Source organism: Crinia signifera, chromosome 4, assembly GCF_055691185.1.
Source record: "Crinia signifera chromosome 4, ASM5569118v1, whole genome shotgun sequence".
Lineage (NCBI taxonomy): Eukaryota > Metazoa > Chordata > Amphibia > Anura > Myobatrachidae > Crinia > Crinia signifera.
In genome coordinates this window covers 2,936,253-2,952,740 of record NC_139220.1, presented here as the reverse complement: position 1 = coordinate 2,952,740, position 16,488 = coordinate 2,936,253, and the positions used below count along the sequence as shown (strand labels likewise).

The following is a 16,488-nucleotide window of genomic DNA, read 5'->3' as shown; positions in this document are numbered from 1 at the left end:
CTAAACGCCATACAGCCTTCACAGATTACGGAAACCCTCCACTAAATATGGAAAAATTCGCAGAAGAAACTTGCGCCGCATAAACTGTACATACTGTACAGTATTAATCGCAGGAATAATACTGTAGCAGCTGCAACGCACAGTTTATTAAATTAAATTAATACAGTATGAGGCCTCCCATATACTGTACTGTACGGTATGAAGACACAATTTTATTAAAGTTAAGAAACTCATTCACTGTATACTGTAGTACTGTACAGTACTGGATTGATTACTTTAGCCTACTGACTACCATGTGTCCTGCGTTTTGTGTCATGCGCTGGGGAGTGTTCACTTCCAAAATGGATTCTGCTCAGAGACAGAGACAGCGTTACAGCTACGCAGAGCTGATCATTTTGGTTAGCTGCCGGGACAAGCCTCTGAGCAGTAACCGGGAGAAGCGCAATGCTTATAAGGATGCGCGCAGGATAATAATGCGCAAGTACTGCCGGCTGCGCAGGATTAGGTCACTCCAAAGAAAATGGAGTGACCTAGTCACAAGGCAGCCTGCGAAGCTGGAGGCCCTGCGCCGTTCCGTCGCCAGTAAGTACTGTACACTACTCCTGTTAAGGCCCATACACACTTGAAGATTTTCATTTCAAAAGACTTTGCCAAAATCTTTGATAGATATATCTGTCACCAAAGTAGTGCGTACACACTGATCTATTTTCCCAAAAGAGCAAGAGATGTTCAGGAGGTGAAAGACTTTGCTGAAAATCTTTCATGTAAAAGGCTATTTACTGTACATAATGGGCTGGGTTTGATTTCCAAGGGTGGGAGAAGGGGCCATATTATTCTGTGCATTTCAGTTTTTGGGTCCTGATTCAGAATTGATCGCTGGGCGGAGTATATTCGGAGAAATGCGATTTTGCATGCGATATCAAACGCAATTTAATACCTCTTTATTTCCCGACTATCCACTACGGCGTGGAGTCGAAATTATACAGTGTGGCGAGCGCAGCGAGCCACTGAACCCGAAGCGTGGCGAGCGGACACGGATTATGGTACATTACTGATATCGCATTCCGTGTCCCCTTGCAGCGCTCGCCACGTTTCGGGCTCGGTGTCTCGCTGCGCTCGCCACACTATATAAAATCAACTCCACGCCACAGCGGATAGTGGGGATATGAACAGGTATTAAATCGCATGTGATATCGCATGCGATTTAGTGGCGCCGTGAAACTACACAAGTACCCGCCGGTCTATCGGATTATGTGTGTACGCAGCACGGGCTGAAAGATTAGCCACTTTCAGCCCGCATGCCGCCCCGCCGCCTCCCCCTGCTCCCTCCCCCAACATGCACCTAAATTCCGGCTACAGTACCCCTCCGAATGGCCACAATTTCATCAGGCTGCTGGGCACCCCTCCGCCCGCAGCTCCTTCCGGCCACACGCCCACCTGACATGTCTGCCTGGATGCCCCCGCACCCCCGCAGCAGCTTCCAGGGTCCCCAGCCGCTGCCTCCTCATACAGTATGTTAAAAAAAAAAGCAGTTGTTAAAACTTTTATAAAATGAGACCACTGCCATCAATGTGAGATTGCCCACAAGTGTATTTATATTATAGATATATTTATGTACTGTATATACAGTATATAGTTAAATATATATATCTATATATCTATATATATATAATATATATATTATATTTATAGATAATAAATATATATATATATATATATATATATATACTGTATATATATACTGTATACAGTGTATATACTGTATATATATCTATTATAATGTGTAAGGGGCATTATGGTTATAAGGACATTAATAACATGTGTCATGTGTAAGGGGCATTACTGTGTGGTATTATCAGGGGTGCCGAGAGAAAGGGGTAGGGGGTACAAATTACCCAGGCCAAAGTCTGATGGATGATGTCCCTGATCACATGACGGTACAAACATTGGCTGGCGGGAATGCTGTAATACTGTAGGTGAAGGCTGCGTGGGCCACATGTCGAGGTCTTGCGGGCCAGATTTGGCCCATGGGCCTTGTGTTTGACACCCGTGCACTAGAGCGTGGTGGGATAATAAAATACAGTACTTGTACTTTACTGTACTAATGTTTGAAAGGACACTACAGTATACTGTAAATGTTATTTTTACACAGGACGTCAGAGGAGGAGGAGGGAAAGGGCACTTTTGTCATCAAGTGGAAGCGTGGCAAGCGGTATGTGTCCTATCCACTTTGGTGGGGAGTGGATTTTATAACGTACAGTATGGCATCCGCAGCACTTTATAAAATCCAGTCCACGCCTTTTTGTAAACCCACCCCTTCCCCATTTACAGTAATAAGAGTAGAGTAACTTTATGAAAACAGCACATTTTCTAATTTTTCTAATTTTCCCACAGTGCCTCCGCTTGAAAGTTTGCAGGCCGCTACAGCCGCCCCATCCGGCTCAACAGGCGCAGCCGCTGCCCAGTTTGAGAGTAAGTCCTGCCATTTCTTACCGTGGTTTTTGGAATCATTTGAATTTTTTTTCTATTTTTTAACCCCTAACCCTCTTTTCATACTTACCAAGTCCCCGGGCGTCCACAGCAGGCTTCCGGCATCTTCTCCAGGGTCTCCAGCGGTCCCAGGAATGCATTGCGCGCGCACACTCGCGCAATGCATTCCTGGGACCGCTGGAGACCAGGAGAAGATGTCGGAGGCCTGCTGTGGACGCCCGCGGACTGCGCGGACGCCGAGGGACGCCCGGGGACCATCAGGGGACAGGTAAGTATGGCTGCAAAAAAAATATTCCAAAAACCGGAAAATTCCCCTATCCAAAATGCTCGCGGTCCTGAGCATTTCGGATAGGGGATACTCAACCTGTACTGTACTGTATTTGGGAAAATCTGAAAGTTTTCTTCAAATGTGATGACTGGATTCCCCTTTTCAAAGCTGCATTGTACTAGAGATGCCAGTTCAACCTCCTTTCTGTAGTGTTAAGTGCAGACAGATACAGTAATTTGATTAAGGGTCGCTATAAACCTGCATTGTCTAAAGACTGCATTGTCTAAAAAGGACATTTACATTTGAATCTTGTATCTGTGAAAGGAAAAATCACACTATTAGCCTCCCCACTCCAAGTACACTAACTCATTAGCATTTCTATCTGGTACCAACCCCCACTAATGTATTGTCGTTTATACTGTAGGATACTGTATTTGTGAGAAACTGAAGCCAACCTTCCCTCGATTATTTAAATAAAAATTAAAAGACATGAAATGTTAGCATTGAAAAATGTTGGTTGGTTTATTTAGCAAAATATTTTGTCAAAAAGTTATACAGTATTCAGTGATGAAGCGCACATACTGTAGCGGTATAAAAGTGCAGCATCACCCATGTGCTCCCCCCAGTCCTCTGCCCCTGCAGCAGCATTCAGTTGGTCGACCTAAAGATGGTCGACAGTCATTAGGGCCTCACCACTAGGTCGACATACTGCAAGGTCCACATGGGACAAGGTCAACAAGTCATTAGGTCGGCATAGGATTTTTCACTGTTTAAAGAGCCGACAGGCGGTATTTCATGCCCTAATATCCACTAGGGCAGTGATGGCTAACCTTGACACTCCAGCTGTTATTGAACTACACATCCCAGCATGCCCTGCTACAGTTTTACTATTTGGCCATGCTAAAACTGATGCAGGGCATGCTGGGATGTGTAGTTCAACAACAGCTGGAGTGTTAAGGTTAGCCATCACTGCACTGGGGCATTGTGGGAGAATAAAATAGTGTGCCGAGTGCATGGACACTTAAAACTACAGTACAGTACAGTATGTCGACATTCGGGTAAAAAAAAACAGTGGAAAAACCCCATGTTGACCTTTTGACTGTCGACCTAGACCATGTCGACCTAATGCTTGTGTCGACCTGATGACCTGTCGATCTTATCCCATGTCGACCTAGACACCTGTCGACCTTGCAGTATGTCGACCTTATGACTGTCGACAATCTTTCGGTCGACCATACCAAGCGCAGCGGTCCTATCCACTTTGGAGCGGAGTTGATTTTATAAAGTACTGTACACTACTGTATAGCGGCCGCAGCACTTTATAAAATCCAGTCCACGCCTTTTTGCAAACCCAGTAATGAGTACAGTAACTTTATTTAAACAGCACACTTTCTCATTTTTCTCATCTTCACACAGTGCCTCCGCTTGAAGGCGAGGAGGACACCCTGCCCTTGCGGGCCGTTACAGCCTCAGCCGCTCCGTCTGAAAGTAAGTCCTGTCATTTCTTTATTGAGTTTGTGTATTTTTTCTTCCTTTCCAACTTGTGTATTTTCTTGGCGTGCCTTTGGCCGAGGCTGAGGGGACGCAATGCACTTTTCTATTGTCCATGTTGACTGTGTCGACATTCAGTCAACAATAATGAAAAACTCAATGGTAAACTTTTTGACTGTCGACCTAGACCATGTCGACCTAATGCTTGTGTCGACCTGATGACCTGTCGATCTTATCCCATGTCGACCTAGACACCTGTCGACCTTGCAGTATGTCGACCTTATGACTGTCGACAATCTTTCGGTCGACCATACAATCCATCCTTGTTCTCATTTTTGACATTTTCCCACAGTGACTCCGATTGCAGACCAGGGCACCCTGCCCTTGATGTGGCTGGACACCCCTCCTCGTCCTCTTTACCCCTTCCAATATAACAGTCCCTGTGCTTCCATCCGCCATGAAGAAGGTACTGTAAGCATTGCTGCGCATACTGTACAGTATAGTAGGTGTGCGTAGCCCATTTTATTAGGGGGTGCACCATTCAAGGGGCATGTCAATCACTGGACATGTCCATCACCGCCTATTATTACACAAAATGCCACACACTTTAATGCCCATTAGAGATACTGTAATTACACACACAGTAATGCCAATTCCACATACTGTACTGTAATGCCATGCACAGTAATGTCCATTCCACATAATGCCACACACAGTAATGCCCATTCCACATAATGCCACCCAACATACAGTACAGTAATGCCAATTACACATAATGCCACACACCATAATGGCCAACACTCATACTGTAATGCTACACACAGTAATGACCATTTTACATACAGTAATGCTACACACCATACTGCCCATGACACATTATGCCAGGGCTTGACCAATGTTTGTAAAACAGGGATAATAGAAAATGTGCGTTCCAATGGTGCACGTCAAAAATTTACACCGTAATGCCGATTACATGTCACACAGCCAATACATACTGTAGTACTGTATACCACATGCCATAATGCCCATTACACGTTATGCCACACACCGTAATGCCCATTGCACTGCAAACTGTGATGCCCTCACTGTGATGCCCATTACATGGTACACCTCACACTTCGTAATGCCTATTACATGTCACACAGACATTACACATTATGCCTCAGACCGTGATGCCCATTCAACATTAAGCCTCACACCGTGATGCCCATTACACATTATGCCACACACCATGATGCCCATCACACATAATGGTACACACAGTAATGGCCATTACACTGAGTGCTATACACTATAATGGCCATTACACATTAGGCCACATACTGTATTGCCCATTACACATTATTTGACACACATTATGCCACACACCGTAATGCCCATTACATACTGTACTGTACAGTATTATGCCACACAACTGCGGCTTACCTACAGTGCATTCTCATTGCTAGATGTTACATGCTTGATGCCAGGGATTTATTGCTCGATGCCAGGGATTACAGTACATCTTATTGCCCTGGTCTACATGCTCCATTCCAGGTGTCTCATGCTCGTTGCCAGAGGGTGTGAAATGCTAATTGCCAGGGGGGTGGGGTGAACTGCTCATTTCCAGGGGTAACATGCATTTTACCAGGGGTTCCATGCTACCTGAGAAGGGGGTGGTTAAATGCTAATTGACAGTGGAAGTTTCATGCTCATTGCTTGGGGGCACACTGCACACACTTTCGGAAAGCATTAAGCACTCTTCGTATCAGATACCTGCCGGAGCCGCAGCCTTCTTCCTTTTTAAACTGCATTCCCACATGCCAGAGCCACAGCAGCCTCCTTCCCTTTTGAGCTGCTGCCATATGCTGCACGTCATTTTTGTAAAGCCACCCCCGCCCTATTTACAGTACTAAGAGTACGGTAAGTTTATTAACAGTAAACAGCACTTGTTCTCATTTTTGACATTTTCCCACAGTGACTCCTATTGCAGACCAGGGCACCATAACAGCCCCCACCGCCTCAGCCGCTCCGTCTGAGAGTAAGTCCTGTCATTTCTTTATTGAGTTTGTGTTTTTTTTTTTCTTTCTCTCCTACTGTACAGTAATTGTGTCTTCTCTTGGCGTGCCATTGGCCCACGCTGTTACCCTGCGGGCATTCTACAGGCCCCCCCACCAATTGTTAATGTTGATTTATTATGACCAAAGGACAATAAGTGAAAAGCCTAGGTTACGTATTACAGTATGTCCGTAACCAGCGTACCTTTTATACTGTACCTACAGTAGGTACGTGCGAACAAATCGTGGCGCAGCGTAGCGTACCTTTATTGTGTATTATACACCAAAGAACCAATACCTTAATAATAGATCCCTTCGCAGTACTCTGTCTATAATCTGCGAATACACCTTTAAGGACAGTGTCCGTAATATACCTTATCGCTATATGCGAATAACAGACGAGACCACAGTATACTGTAGAAGTAAGGAGATAGAAACTCCGTAAATGATGTATTAAAGTCCCTAATGGACAAAAGGGGGTTACAGGAATAGGAAATAACAGGTACTGTATAACAAGTAATACAATAGTCTAACAATGAGTATAATAATCAAGCTCTGATAGGGGAAGAAAAACAGACACAGGATACAATCAGCCAACAATACACCGTTACACGTTATGCCACACACCGTAATGCCCATTGCACTGCAAACTGTGATGCCCTCACTGTGATGCCCATTACATGGTACACCTCACACTTCGTAATGCCTATTACATGTCACACAGACATTACACATTATGCCTCAGACCGTGATGCCCATTCAACATTAAGCCTCACACCGTGATGCCCATTACACATTATGCCACACACCATGATGCCCATCACACATAATGGTACACACAGTAATGGCCATTACACTGAATGCTATACACTATAATGGCCATTACACATTAGGCCACATACTGTATTGCCCTTTACACATTATTTGACACACATTATGCCACACACCGTAATGCCCATTACAGTACATACTGTACTGTACAGTATTATGCCACACAACTGCGGCTTACCTACAGTGCATTCTCATTGCTAGATGTTACATGCTTGATGCCAGGGATTTATTGCTCGATGCCAGGGATTACATCTTATTGCCCTGGCAGCAGCCTCCTTCCCTTTTGAGCTGCTGCCATACAGTATGCTGCACGTCATACAGTATCGCACACTTACTGTACTTTACAGTAATAACCATACAGTAACTAGTGTATTACAAGTAATAATAATAATAATAATACTACAGTAATAAAAACTTTATTTTTAAAGTATATTTTCTCATTTTTCCACAGTGCCAAGGGTACAAGTGGACGAGGCAGCCTCCACCCCTCATCCAAATCCGCCCATGGATAGAGGTAAAGTACAGTACAGTATACTGTAGTAATAGTAATGCTTACTGTACTGTAAAGTACAGTATTCAACATGTACAGTATTTCTGTTCTAAAACTGTACATTGTTTGTTTGTTTATTTTCACAGAAGAATTAAGAAGAGTGGTGCAAATGCTGCAGGGGATAATAAATCACATTTTCAATTTATTATTAAGATTAATATAATTTTTTTTTTTTTTTTAATAAAAAATTTATAACAATCATTACTGTCAGTACGTTTCATTACAATTTGAATCATGTGTGGGGACTTCAAATACAGTATAATAAAAAATAAAATAAAAAAAACACAGCACATTAATTTAAACAGGACAAAGTCATACAGTATTTTAGGTACAATAATTTAAAGTACTGTTGGTCACAACAAAGCTTCTTGCAAGGCGTGGCTGTCCTTTGTTCTCGGTCCCAAACTCGCTTGATTTTGCTCATTGTAGAGTGGCATGTGGTGGATAAGGGTTGAAGAAAAAAGAATAGCATTAGTACTGAATGGTCACAAGGGTTTCGGGGGGGGGGGGGGGAACATGTTGGCAGGGGAAGGGGATGGGAGAGAGGGAGAGAGATACAGTAATGTACAGTAAGATCATAAACGTACTTTTTTTCCATTTCATTGCCAGTCCTTTGTTCTCAGTCCCAAACTCGCTTGATTTTGCTCATTGTAGAGTGGCATGTGGTGGATAAGGGTTGAAGAAAAAAGAATAGCATTAGTACTGAATGGTCACAAGGGTTTCGGGGGGGGGGGGGGGAAACATGTTGGCAGGGGAAGGGGATGGGAGAGAGGGAGAGAGATACAGTAATGTACAGTAAGATCATAAACGTACTTTTTTTCCATTTCATTGCCAGTCCTTTGTTCTCGGTCCCAAACTCGCTTGATTTTGCTCATTGTAGAGTGGCATGTGGTGGATAAGGGTTGAAGAAAAAAGAATAGCATTAGTACTGAATGGTCACAAGGGTTTCGGGGGGGGGGGGGGGGGGGAACATGTTGGCAGGGGAAGGGGATGGGAGAGAGGGAGAGAGATACAGTAATGTACAGTAAGATCATAAACGTACTTTTTTTCCATTTCATTGCCAGTCCTTTGTTCTCGGTCCCAAACTCGCTTGATTTTGCTCATTGTAGAGTGGCATGTGGTGGATAAGGGTTGAAGAGAAAAGAATAGCATTAGTACTGAATGGTCACAAGGGTTTGGGGGGGGGAAACATGTTGGCAGGGGAAGGGGATGGGAGAGAGGGAGAGAGATACAGTAATGTACAGTAAGATCATAAACGTACTTTTTTTCCATTTCATTGCCAGTCCTTTGTTCTCGGTCCCAAACTCGCTTGATTTTGCTCATTGTAGAGTGGCATGGGGAGAGAAGAAAAGAGAATAGCGTTAGTACTGAATGGTCACAAGGATGTCAGGGGGGGGGGAGAGAGAGATACAGTATGTTGGAAGGGGATGGGAGAGAGGGAGAGAGATACAGTACAGTAAGATCATAAACGTACTTTTTTTCCATTTCATTGCCAGTCCTTTGTTCTGTGAGTACAGTAGATGCCAGTTTGAAGAGACGTCTCCAGTTGCTGTGCTACAGTAAGCACGTCCAGCGTGTAACTCTGGGCATCCGTAGCAATCCATTTATAGTGTCCTTTATCTTTGTACAATCAGCCTTTGTAAGCTCAAATTTCCCCATGAGCCGTGTCACTATATCGAGGCGCAGATTTTCTGGGATTGCAAATTTATTACGTTGCCCATCATAATTGACCCGATTGCACCAATTCTTATACAGGTCAAAAGAAACATGCTCTTGGAAAATCTGTTGTGCATAACGGTGCATTTCCATCTTCGCTGCTTTAAAGAGAGTGTTGACACCCTCAGCTGTGATGACTTTGAGCGGCATGTCAGGCAAGGAAATCCCCACAGCGCACAATTCTTTGGGTATGATTCTAGGTGTTCTTTCATGTAGAGGTGATGTTCTTTGATGTTGAGGTAAGGTTGCGACGATCATATTTCCAGGGGACAATTGGGATGATGCAACCATTGCAGTGTCCATGTTGTTAGAGGCTTGGGATGGTGCATTGTGTCTGTCAGCCAACCAGTGAGATGTCAGTGGGGTACTTGTTAAGTTGGTCTGACGTTGTTGTGTATCTGAAGCATTATGTGTGGCAGGCAACCAGTGAGATGACACTGGTGTTGTGTCCATGTTCACCAATTCATTTGGTAAAACAGTTTCTGTGTCCACGCTAGGGCTGGCCAATCGGTTGGATGAAGCTGGTGTCATCTCCAAATCAGAAAAGTGGAAAGATGTGGTTGGTTGGGTCATTTCCAAGTCAAAATCCTCTGTTTCAAATGCATCAGGGCAGTCAAATTGTGATTGTACTGGATTAGATGTTGTGGGTGTAATGGGTGGCCCTGTAGCAGCTTGCCATTGTTTGGCTTGAGCAAGCATGTCAATCAGACCTCCTGACAGCACTTTAATTTGTCCTGTCAGTACATGAATTTCCGCTTTCAGTTCATCCACATGTACAGACAGTCCATTGTTTTGGGTTTCCAGGCGGGTCATCTTGCCCAAAATGTCTCTCACCAGCCCTGTGCAGCTACATTGTGGTGGGTTGTGATCCAGAAAGTTAAGTTTCCTACGGGACGGTGATTGAGATTTTTGTTCCAGAGGTGTAATGTGAAGCTCCAAAGGGTGCAAGTCATTATCTATGGGAACTGACACATCTGTCACTGTGTTAATGTCTTGCTGTGCATCAGTGTTAATGTCTTGCACCAGACAGTCATCGTGAGATTCTCCTATAGTCGCGAACAAAGACTTGTTCTTGGCCTTGGCATTTTTCCGTAGTTTGACAACAGGAATATTTTCTTTTCCTGCTTTCTTCTTAACGATATTATTTTTAATGTTTGGCACTAATGCAGCCATTCTCTTGGGACATGCAAGTGTAGGTTCTCCAGAATAGAATTTTTTTGTTTTCACCATCTTCAGTAGGCAGTGCACTCTACAATACACAACAATAAGATTCAAGTTAATACAGTACATACTGTACAGTACAGTACATTAGTTACAGTACAATACAGTAGCATACAGTATTGTATTATGGTATTACAGTAGTGAAAATTACAGTAGGTACAGTACTTGTGACTTATTTGGGCGCCTGATTTTCTTCATCGCACCTAAAATCGCGTCAAATTGCATCGCATACAATCATACAATTGACCCCATTTTTTATTGTATTCCCACCCTGATGGCTAAATGCCCCCATTGTTAACGCCACCCCACTTGCGCTCGCCACACTATATAAAATCAACTCCACGCCGACGTGGATTGTGGGGGTATGAAAAGGTCGGAGGACGCGTAACGCCGCCGCTCGCCACGCTTCGGGTTGGCGTTGATAGTGGGGTGGCGTTAACAATGGGGGCATTTAGCCATCAGGGTGGGAATACAATTAAAAATGGGGTCTGGGGGGCCATTTCACATACTGTATGAAACAGGCATCTGGGTACATCTGTACATACAGTACAGTATTAAAATCGCATCAAATCGCATCGCATGCAATACAATAGCATACAATGCAACAGCAATTTTCTCTTCAAAGGAATTTCAAGGGAAATCGCATGAAATCGCATGCTTAGGGTACTGGCATACAATTTCAACATTGGCTGCCCAGATACTGTAAGTCACAAGTACCGAAAATTATGTGACCGTACTGCATAGACATGAGCTTTTTTTTTCAATAAAAGGGATGAAGCGATAAACAAAAGTACAGTACGTTAACAGATGGGGCTTAGACAGACAGACTAGGAGGGGTGGAGGCAGGGGCGGGCTGGGCCGGGGGGCAGGGTGCCATCTGCCCCCCAGGCCGCTCTGGCAGGTGTGCTGCGGGCCGCGCCGCCGCGCCCGTTTCTGAGGCCGCATTGCCGTTTGTTTTTTTTTTCACTGCCGGCGGCCATGTTCCTGTGGTTTTTTAAATGATGTCTGAGGCCACAGCAACATGGCCGCCGGCCTCCACGGCTACGTGGAGGAGGGCTCCGGCCGGCAGCCTGTTCCCTCTTATCCCCAGTGGCAGTCGGCAGACGCTGGGTGCGGTGTGGACGTCATGACGTTGACGCCTCCCACCCACGCGTCTGCACTCAGAGACTGGAGGAAGGCTGGGGCCGCCCGCAGAGCAACTCGTGGGGGACGCTTCAGGAGGCCGCAGAGAGGGGAACAGAAATTTGTGGAGCCGCAGCAGGACAGGAGGAGCCTGGTCGAGGATAAAACACAGTATAGTAGTAAGTTAACATGATCTAAAACGACATACAGTATCTGTAATAATGCAATGACACCACAGGCTGCTCCCCCTGTATAATAATTTGTGTCATGGCATTACTATTAATAATAGTAATGCCATGACACAAATTATTATACAGGGGGAGCAGCCTGTGGTCATGGCATTACTTTTATATTATACAGGTGGAGCACCCTGTGGTGTCATTATTATTGTACAGGGGGAGCAGCCTGTGGTGTCATGGCATTATGCCATGACACCACAGGCTGCTCCCTCTGCATAATAATAATGCCATGACACCACAGGCTGCTACCCCTGTATAATATAAAAGTAATGCCATGATACCACAGGCTGCTCCCTCTGTATAATAATAATGCAATGACACCACAGGCTGCTCCCCCTGTATAATAATTTGTGTCATGGTATTACTATTGTTACTGTATATTATACAGCGGGAGTAGCCTGTGGTGTCATTGCATTATTATTATACAGTACAGCAGGAACAGCATGTGGTGTCATTGCATTATTATTATTATACAGAGGGAGCAGCCAGTGGTGTCATGGCATTCATTTTACTGTATATTATACAGGGGGAGCCACCTGTGGTGTCATAATTATTATTGTACAGGGGGAGCAGACTGTGGTGTCATGCATTATGCCATGACACCACAGGCTGCTCCCTCTGTATAATAATAATGCCATGACACCACAGGCTGCTCCCCCTGTATAATATAAAAGTAATGCCATGACACCACAGGCTGCTCCCTCTGTATACTGTAATAATAATAATGCAATGACACCACATGCTGTTCCTGCTGTATAATAATAATGCAATGAATTAATAAAAAATGTAATAAAAAAAATCAAAAAATAAACTGGTACAGTATTCTGGTTCTCCGGATACCTGTAATCTAGTATTACTGTACAGTAATTACTGTACAGTATTACAATACGAACACCCACAGCTAGGGGATTTTGTACACAGCTAGGGGATTTTTTACACAAACAGTATGACTGAGTCTGCGAAATAGTCTATTAATATGCGCAAAAATCCCCAAACTGCGAAAAAATACGTTACTACAGTATACAGTATTTACAGTATTACACCAACAGTATTTACAGTTGCACAGATTATAGGAGAATACCCATAGTAGCAGCCTGCCAGTAGTAGCCCACCCTAATAGAGTATTGTCATCGCTAGTCGGGGATCTGCGGCCTATACACACCAGGCAATTTTAACACGTACAATATTCTAAATGGCGCTACAGTATCTCTACTGCACTGCACTGTACTGTATGTGGCATCCATGTTGATCCCTAAAATGGCGGAAAATCACGATACCACGTGATCCTATTGCTGTGACTACTTCAATTACAAGTACAGTATGCGGGAAAAAATGCGAAATGATCCGTTATTTACGGTATTACAACAATATTACTGACAATACCCCAATCCAGGATTTATTACACATTATACGGACAATACCCATAGCGGCAGCCTGCAGTAGCCTAATAAAGTATTCTCATCGCTAGTCGGGGAACTCTGGACCATACACACCAGGCAATTTTCAGATGAAAAACGTTTAGTGTGTACTGTATGATCCTCAAGAGAATCATGCACTGTTCATTATGGTACTTACTGTATGGTACAGTACCTGAAGCAGAAGTGCAGTAAGGGGGAGGGAAAGTTGATCCTGCCCTCGCAAATGTAGCGGGGGATCTGCGTCCCATACACACTAGGCAATTTTAACACATTGTACAATATTCCACATGGCGCTATCTCTACTGCACTGTGCAGCCATCTCGATTCCCAACATGGCTGAAAATCAAGATACTGTATCACATGTGCTCCTATTACTGACTGACTCTGCGAAACAGTCTGTAAACATGAGAAAAACACCGGTCCCCTCGTTTGAGGAAAAAATACGTGTTTTACGGTATTACACCAATGGTATTACGGAGAGAACTAGTATTTAGCAGCCTACAGTAGCCCACCCTAATAGAGTACTGTCATCGCTAGTCGGGGATTTGCGGCCCATACACACCAGGCAATTTTAACACATTGTACAATATTCTCAATGGCACTTGTATACAGTATTCTGCACCGGGTGCATTTGAACAGTAGGGAAAGAAGGGAAACATCTTCATTCAGGGAAGGGTGGGAACCGAGCGCTTCCGCGCAGGGACCGTTTTGTAGTGCTGCTTACTGTATACTGTAATGCAGCAATCAGTGAAATGTACAAATGACTGTACTACTGTATAGTGTACTTACTGCTCCAGCGAGAAGATACAGTAGTGTTCTTGCGGAAGGAAGGCAGTATGATGGTAAAACGGTAGAAACACGAACGCAGCAACAACTTGACTTTGGATTCAGCAGAATGAATAGTCCAGGTGTACAGGTACAATCTCGTGCTTGTATACAGGCAAGAGATGAAGAGACGATCCGTAGCAATTCTACACGGTTTAGATGCAGAAAAACAAACTGGATTGTTTGACAATTTTAATGTACTGTAGCTGAATTTATGCTGGCAGAGACAAAGGAAATCCTTCATGAAGCTGATAGGTGCATTTGAATTATGTACAATTACCAGCGAAACAAAAAGGCAGACTGAAATTAACATACTGTATGACTGCAATCAACATCTTATTGTCTGAGGTGTCGGTCTGTGTCTGAGTTTGGAGAAATCTATTGTTGCTGAAAAAAAACGTTCTCTGTAGCGCAGTACAGTATGGGTATTAACTATCGTTTTTGTTTGTGGAAAAGTCCGAAAGATTTTGATAAGCACCAACTACTGTAACTGTATTAGTTTAAAAAAAAAAAAAAAAAAAGAACGTTTAAAAAATAAAAATATAATGTAACCAACTGAGGATCGAACTACTGATACTGAGATAGTGAAGCCGTGCCTCTACCCGCTAGGCCACTATTGCCTGTGATTTTACTGCTGGCAGATGGTTAGCATGGCTTCTGCACCAATCAAATACAGTTCATGACCATCCAGTACGTCACTGCGGCTGCGAATAAAAGAAAAGAACTCTGTCCGTAAAGTAAGGACAAAATCCGTAGTGTAAAGTATGATACTGTAGGTCCTCAAATAAAGTTTTAAGTAGTCATCCAGCAATAGCAAAGGTTAGCATGGCTTCTGTACCAATTACATAACTGACCGTACGTAGCTGCTTCTGCGAATAAATACAAAACAATCTGTCCGTAAAGTAAGGACAAAATCCGTAGTGAAAAGTGGCTGGTTAGCAATGGTTAGCGAATTTAATCCCGAAACACGGTCCTCAAGGCAAGGAGTTTTACCTGAAAAGCTAAATCTATTTTGCGAAAAAAAACGTTTAAAAAATAAAAATATAATGTAATCAACTGAGGATCGAACTACTGATACTGAGATAGTGAAGCCGTGCCTCTACCCGCTAGGCCACTATTGCCTGTGATTTTACTCCTGGCAGATGGTTAGCATGGCTTCTGCACCAATCAAATACAGTTCATGACCATCCAGTACGTCACTGCGGCTGCGAATAAAAGAAAAGAACTCTGTCCGTAAAGTAAGGACAAAATCCGTAGTGTAAAGTATGATACTGTAGGTCCTCAAATAATGTTTTAAGTAGTCATCCAGCAATAGCAAAGGTTAGCATGGCTTCTGTACCAATTACATAAATGACCGTACGTAGCTGCTTCTGCGAATTAATACAAAACAATCTGTCCGTAAAGTAAGGACAAAATCCGTAGTGAAAAGTGGCTGGTTAGCAATGGTTAGCGAATTTAATCCCGAAACACGGTCCTCAAGGCATGGAGTTTTACCTGAAAAGCTAAATCTATTTTGCGAAAAAAAACGTTTAAAAAATAAAAATATAATGTAATCAACTGAGGATCGAACTACTGATACTGAGATAGTGAAGCCGTGCCTCTACCCGCTAGGCCACTATTGCCTGTGACTTCACTCCTGGCAGATGGTTAGCATGGCTTCTGCACCAATCAAATACAGTTCATGACCATCCAGTACGTCACTGCGGCTGCGAATAAAAGAAAAGAACTCTGTCCGTAAAGTAAGGACAAAATCCGTAGTGTAAAGTATGATACTGTAGGTCCTCAAATAATGTTTTAAGTAGTCATCCAGCAATAGCAAAGGTTAGCATGGCTTCTGTACCAATTACATAAATGACCGTACGTAGCTGCTTCTGCGAATAATTACAAAACAATCTGTCCGTAAAGTAAGGACAAAATCCGTAGTGAAAAGTCGTGGCGGCCACTGTTTTGTAGAAGAGATTTTTACGCATGCGCTGTACTGTTTGGGAAAAGTGACATCTGGTGGTCAATGAGTGTAAGTGCAGGTTACATTTACAAGATTACGTTACGTTATAACGCGATCTATAACGGGACTATAGCGCAAGGAGCAGGCGCGATCCAGGCGCGATTTGCATGGCGCACTTTATGCGCAACGCAGCCACGATGTACCAGGCCATAACTGTATGACATGGGACAAACTCGCCAGAAACTCACTTAAACCTCGCCAGACAATGTAAAACGCTGAGACTATGGGCGGTATTCAATGAGCCTGATTCGCCATGTTTTTATGGCGATTTTGTGC

General features: G+C 43.7%; 2 protein-coding genes and 1 long non-coding RNA gene across 7 annotated transcripts in view; 1 reads left to right on the top strand and 2 right to left on the bottom strand.

Annotated features, from left to right (window-relative positions):
* LOC146073550 (solute carrier organic anion transporter family member 1C1-like) overlaps positions 1 to 16,488 on the bottom strand; it is an 86,067-nt gene that overhangs the window by 42,150 nt on the left and 27,429 nt on the right. The gene's annotated exons all lie outside the window — the stretch shown is intronic.
* LOC146073553 (uncharacterized) lies at positions 1,798 to 6,196 on the top strand. Its single transcript, XR_014473288.1, has 4 exons — positions 1,798 to 2,212; positions 2,395 to 2,472; positions 4,175 to 4,246; positions 4,602 to 6,196. It is a non-coding gene; the product is annotated as an uncharacterized LOC146073553 (long non-coding RNA).
* LOC146073551 (uncharacterized) lies at positions 8,663 to 14,802 on the bottom strand. The gene is made up of 2 exons (XM_083180748.1): positions 14,172 to 14,802; positions 8,663 to 10,631 (listed from the first exon to the last, which is right to left on the bottom strand). The coding sequence occupies exon 2, from the start codon at positions 10,610 to 10,612 to the stop codon at positions 9,221 to 9,223; it is 1,392 nt and encodes a 463-aa protein (XP_083036874.1). The 5' UTR covers positions 10,613 to 10,631; positions 14,172 to 14,802; the 3' UTR covers positions 8,663 to 9,220.

What these genes read in the sequence shown, in the direction of transcription:
- LOC146073551 (XM_083180748.1), bottom strand. Translation starts at nt 10,612, where the DNA reads ATGGTGAAAACAAAAAAATTCTATTCTGGAGAACCTACACTTGCATGT.